The sequence below is a fragment of the Bactrocera latifrons genome, unplaced genomic scaffold, assembly GCF_001853355.1.
Source record: "Bactrocera latifrons isolate USDA-ARS-PBARC rearing strain unplaced genomic scaffold, ASM185335v1 scaffold_229, whole genome shotgun sequence".
NCBI lineage: Eukaryota > Metazoa > Arthropoda > Insecta > Diptera > Tephritidae > Bactrocera > Bactrocera latifrons.
Genome location: NW_017535841.1, coordinates 429,574 through 435,961, shown reverse-complemented (window position 1 = coordinate 435,961; position 6,388 = coordinate 429,574). Strand labels below are relative to the sequence as shown.

At 35.8% G+C, this 6,388-nt stretch overlaps 1 protein-coding gene across 1 annotated transcript in view; it reads left to right on the top strand.

Moving 5' to 3' along the window:
* The window catches only part of LOC108968756 (homogentisate 1,2-dioxygenase-like), a 72,793-nt gene extending 68,337 nt beyond the window's left edge, over positions 1-4,456 (top strand). The window contains exon 6 of the mRNA XM_018932988.1: positions 4,281-4,456. Coding sequence (XP_018788533.1) covers positions 4,281-4,403 — 123 coding nt within the window. The 3' untranslated portion in view covers positions 4,404-4,456. The remainder of the gene's footprint in view (positions 1-4,280) is intronic.
* The last annotated feature ends 1,932 nt before the right edge of the window (positions 4,457-6,388 follow it).

Below are 6,388 nucleotides of genomic sequence, written 5' to 3'. Positions count from 1 at the left end.
AGTTCAGCGAATTAAAAGACAGCGGCTACGCTGGCTAGGTCATGTTGTCCGGATGGACGAAAACACTCCAGCTCTGAAAGTATTCGACGCAGCACCCGGCGGGGGAAGCAGAGGAGAGGAAGACCTCCAATACGTTGGAAGGACCAAGTGGAGAAGGACCTGGCTTCACTTGGAATATCTAATTGGCGCCACGTAGCGAAAAAAAAAAAAACGACTGGCGCGCTGTTGTTAACTCGGCTATAATCGCGTAAGCGGTGTCTACGCCAATAAAGAAGGAGAAGAATCATATACATATACATATATAATAGTAAAGAAGCGCGAACTTTTTTAAGGAAATAATCAATCAAACGAGACAAGTGGTTTTAAGATCGGGTGTAACTGAAGATTTTATACTACCGCAATTTGCATAGATCAAGGGCGGCTTGATTATTATATTTTTTTAAGTTTTCGATTCACATCGACAAAAAGCAGTTAAGTGAACTGAAGTATTATACTCTTTTAGGAGAAGTTTGGCAAAATATAAGTGTTTAAAGATAGGGAAAACTCCCGTGCTCTTATGTCAAAATTCCTCAGTTCATTCACAAGGAAAGTTTCGGCCAGCCTTATACCTTACGATATAAGTATGCCTTCAGGGCTATTAAACAATTGTTTCTATAAAAATATAAATATAGCGATGACTATTATATTATAGTTACATATACAATAATAAGCACCATATACAAAAGTAAAACTGGTCTACAACGGTTTTGTTGCGCTAGGTATAAAACCGTTTATATTTATGCCCATAAATCATGAAACAATCCATGTTTTTTAAGATGTACTTTAGTTTTTGATTAAATTCATTTTAATTTTACTTTAAATCACAAAATACTTGACGCAATAACTAAAATTTGTGCAATACAAGTTCTTTTATACCGAGTTATTGACGAGTACTCTCAAGTTTCAGGGGGGCAATTCGAGCAGAAAATCGTTCCGCTGTTTGTAGAGACTGCAGAGTATTGACGTCGAACCCTCCTTGTGTTTTCTGACGTGTGATTTTTCCTGAACAGAGGGGGTTGTCTCAACGAATTTGAGGATGCTTCCTCCTTGATGTTGAATTTCCCGGCCGTTGTGCCAAAGAACCCTCCTTGCCCACCCTGGCGTTAAAGTCGGCAAGCACGATTTTCACATCGTGGCGGCGGCAGCTCTCATAGGTGCGCCCCAATATGTCATAGAAGGCATCTTTGGTAACATCGTCCTTCTCTCCCGTCGGGGCGTTGGCGCAAATCAGCGATATGTTGAAGAACTTCGGATTGTGACGAGACGTTCATTCACAGGAGGGAATGATAGTACTCGGCGACGGAATCTCTCTCCCGCCACGAATCCTATTCCGATCTCGCGCTCCTTTATATGACCACTGTAGTAAATGCCACAAGGACCTACTCGGCTCAGTTCTTGTCCCGTCCATCGTATTTCTTGAAAGGCGGTGATGTCAGTCTTTTTTTGACGTGGACATCAACCAGCTGGGTAGTGGGCCCAGCGCTTTCCCAATTAGGGATCAAACATTCCAGGTACATGCCCTCAAATTTTAATCTTTAACGCGTTTGCCATGGTCATCATCAAGAGGAGAGAATCGTTTCTGGCCACTGCCAAGTGATTGGCGATCAGAGAATTTTCCTCACTTGCGTGCAATTCTATACATGACTCTATCCTTCATCCTGTTCTTTACTATAATTTCCAAAATTTCTTCAGAAATACGGAATAGTTTTAGCTGACACTGAAATTTGTTTTTCGAGATAGCTCCAGTTTGTCAGTAGATTTTGGTACTTAGAGGTTTCCTAGGAAATTTTAGACTGTCAACACAAAACTTTCCTAAGCTTCAATTTCTGAAAAAGTTGTAACCCTAATATAATATGTATGTATGTTTCATTCAACTTTGTCGTGTGAAATTCGGAAATTAAATTCCAAGACCAGCGCTTTGACAAATTGCTTTATCATTTCTAATCTGATCGCGTATTAAAACACTGAGTTCATTTTGAGAAAATATAACAGCTGTAGATTTTTCACCCCCTGATTCACATCAATGGGTAGACTGTATTGATATCCGAATATTTGGCGACAGCATTCTTTTTGATAAGGAAGCGAGATTTTCAATAAGTAAATAGGACTACTTTTAGACTGTGATTCTTGATTTATAATAATAATAATAATAATACCTAACAATTACCCTCCTCCCGCCAACCGACGCGAGGGGCGTAATCCGCAAACGAGCGGAAATAGCCGAGTCATAAAAGGCAAGGGAGTTTTAAGCGTTGCGATCTTAAGCTGCTCAGCTACAGAAACCAAAATTTCAACAGCCAAAATTAAGAATTAAAATTAAAGTTTATAATTTTTAAATGTTACTTGTTAAGAGTAGATAAAATAATTTTTTTAATGGTAAAGAGTGAGTCTGAGATATCAAATGTGCTGGAATGAGAATTCAAATCGTGACATATACGGATGGTTCGTTTAACTCGAAATTTGTTCTAGAAAATTTTAAAAGTAATGGTCTAAACTGCCTTGTAGAGCGAGCGGGGTAAAATTAATATTAGACAAGAGAKATGGGCTACAGACTGACCCATTCATGAGTTTTACAAGAAAGATTATACCAAGCATCTCCCTACGACTAGCGAGTTTCGAGAGATTTATGAGTTTTAAACAGTTAGTATAAGGGGAAGATTTAAACTGGAATCCCAATGCAAATGATTTAAGACAAAAAGTAAAAATTGTTTTTGAACGGACTCTATTTTCTCAGAATGAACTTGATAACAAGGGTTCCATACTACAAAAGCATACTCTAATATAGGCCTCACCAAAGATGTAAGAAGAATTTTTCTGGTAAGCGGATCTCTACATTCTTTAGACCAACGTTTAACAAAACTAAGAGCACCTTTAGCTTTAAAAACCATGGAAGATACGTGAAGACTAAAATTGAGCTTGGGGTCCATAGTTACTCCTAGATCAACAAAACTGCATGCAGTAGGGTCTACAGATCTACGTGAAAAGCACATCGTTTYACATTTTTTAAGGTTCAATGGCATGTCATTTCTAACACACCAAGAAACTAGGTTGTTTAAGTCTGTTTGCAACTGACATCTTTCGCTATTTTAGGTGAATGATTTAAAAAGTTTTACATCGTCAGCACTTTTGAAAACTTAACAACAGATGAAATGTCATAAATAAAGAACAAGAACAGAATTGGGCCAAGGAACGCCTGAAGGAACATTGATTATGTCAGAAATAGTTTCAAGCAAATTAGTTATTGTAGATTTCCCTTTACGAAAACCGTGCTGAGAACAAGAAATTAGTGGAGAGATCCGGAAGGTTATGTCGTCTGTTATAATTGCTTCAAAAGGTTAGGTATTGCAGACAACTTTACCATTCCCCTATAGTTTTCAATAGGTGACCTAAATCCACTCTTATGCAAAGGAATTATAAATGACTTTTTCCATATGGATGGAAATAAGCCTTGCATTAGAGATGAATTAAATAGTTTTGCTAGGGGTTGGTATATATATTTGACACATTTCTTAAGAAAGCACGAGGGAATCATATCTGGGCCATAATTGTATGATTGTTCTAATATATATAACTGATATAAGACGTCTGCTTCCGAAATGGTAGGTGCATTAATGACAGAAATCGGACATACCTTGTGCTGATGCGGAACATTTTTTGGAGACTTTGGAGAGTGATTGGACCTAAAAAATTCAGCGAGCATATTAGAAATGGTGTGATTCTCACTGGACATACCAGACTTATAATTCAAAGCGAACTGAAAATTAGAAATCCTGCGTTTGAAGTTGACGGAACCATAGAACAATTTGGATTACGTATAATATTATTTTTTACTTTATTTATATAATTATTATAACATAATTTATTAAGTTGAGCAAATTGTCGGAGCAATTTAGAATACTTTGAATAGTCAGCAACTAAACCAGTATTTTTGAAAAGTTTAAAAGCACGAGATTTTCTATTTTTTAATTTGTTTCCAATAAAACTTTCAAACTTTTCGTATAATTTTTCGGTAAGAAATCTAAGAGTGGGAATCATGTCGTGATTGTATGCACGAAAATGGTGCGCAGAACATAACTGGAAAATTAAGTGTGTACTAGTAACAAGTCAATATCTATGAAAATATTAGATATTAGCTATATAATCATTTATTCAAAAAGTACGAAAAACTGTAGTCTTAGTATTCATATATTAAAATTTCAGTGTTACCTTATATGGCATTATTCTTTTTCTTTATTTCACAGGCTTTTATGTTCGAATCAGCGCTGAACCTAAGAATAACTAAGTGGGCAGAAAAAACATGTCAAAAATTGGATGAGCAGTATTTTGAATGCTGGAAGGGGCTGAAGAAAAATTTTAATATTTAATTATTGTTAATATTTATACGATTTAAGGGAACTTTGAATAATAAAAAGCATTAAAATCAGAATTATAGTACTTTAAATTACAAAGAGCAATTTTCGAAATAAAATAAATATGTAAGTATAGTAGATAACTTACGTTATAAACATGAAAACTTGGATTTAAATCAGGTGTATTTCTTTATCTTATATATAAAAATGAATCGCAAAATGTGTTGCTAAGCGCATAACTCAACAACGCCTGAACCAATTTGGTCAATTCTTTTTTCTAAATGTTCGCTGACGCTCAAAGATGGTTTTCATGGCGAAAAAAATTCGAATAATTATCGGAAAACCCCTAAAAACAGCTCTTATTTTTCCCATACAAACGAATGAATGTTTGTTTTTTAGTAACGGTTCGAGAACAGCTGAACCAATCTTGATGACATTTTCAGAGTTTGTTCGCTGTGGATCGGAGAAGGTTTAGAAATAACGAAAACCGCATACTTATCGTGTGGGAAAGTCATAAAAGTGGAGAATTCCAAAAAGTAACTTTTTTCATACAAAATTTTTCTTTCAATTCTTTTTTATTTTGGTTTTTAATTATTTGAATCGTCCAAATTTGTCATTCTGGCTTTAAAAAAAATTACTGAAAATTAATCAGTGATGATGTTATGTGTGTTTCACACAAAGTGATCAGTTACAGATTGAAATTTGTTACAATCCTCTTCCGGGTCGCGCTAATATCGGTCGGCGTTCTTTTTGCCGTCAACCTATGGCAGCCCAAGGCACATGAACGAGTACTCCCAGGATGCGGTGACATACGTGCGGAACTATAGATCGTGGTCAATCAGCAAGCGATCGTCACTATATCAAAGAACGACTTTACAAACAACTGTTACGACGTTTGATGGACTTTATCTTGAAGCAACGTATGGTATATATGGTGCTGTTAGATGCTAGATGCACTCTGTTGAGTTGCAAAAAAGAGGTTTGCCGCACGCATACATTCTTATTTGGATAGTTGATTGTGGTTACACAAGATCAAATTGATGAAATCATTTCTGCGGAAATTTATGATGCAGAGAAATATCCAGTATTATACGAGGTAATGAAAACCAATATGGTTCATGGACTTTGCGGACATCACAATGTGGCTTGTATGTCTGACAATAAATGCACCAAAAACTATTAAGGTGCTTTTCTTTCGGAAATTACACAAATTAGAAATGATGGATGTCTATCGTCGTAACTCATCCGACGACAAAGGCAGAACATTTACCATTCAACTTGAGTTGAAGTGACTATTGACGTCGACAACACATGCATCGTACTACTGTTGTCTAATTCACATTCAAAACTTATTTCAATGTTCAATTTTGCAGTTTGGTGTAATTGATAAAATACGTCACCAAAGGAAGCACATGGCCGTTATTGGTCTTGAACGATGCGGTCGTTACGTGGACTGCAATAAAGCGCTTTGGAAGATACATATTTACTTTTCACTTCATGAACGTTTTTCGATTGATGTGCGTTTCGCAGTTAATTTGCAAAATGCACTATGGTCTGAAATTCTAATTTTTTGGCATAAATTAGAAGGAGTGGTACTAGGCCACTGAAATTTCGCAAACAGGTTTTATATGACTTAGTTAAGAAAAATTCCAAAAATGGATGAAAACGGTCATTCTCCAGGGGTACCTCCCTTGGACGTATAGTAAAAATTTTTGAATTTCAGCTCCAAAAATTGCGATATCATCACGAAAATTGGTAAGTATGTTATTCTTGTAATACTCATCGACGATACCAGAAATATTTGAAATCGGCCAGTCCCTAGGAGTACCTCCCTGGGACCTATATTAAAAATTTTGTTTCATAAAATGAAAAATTTGCATATGATAGGCAAAAGTGGGCATATAATTTTATTATCCAAATATTTATACATATATTTTTACTGAAACAATTATTTTTATAATAACATTGACTGTACATCTGAAATGATAGAGAAGTTACAG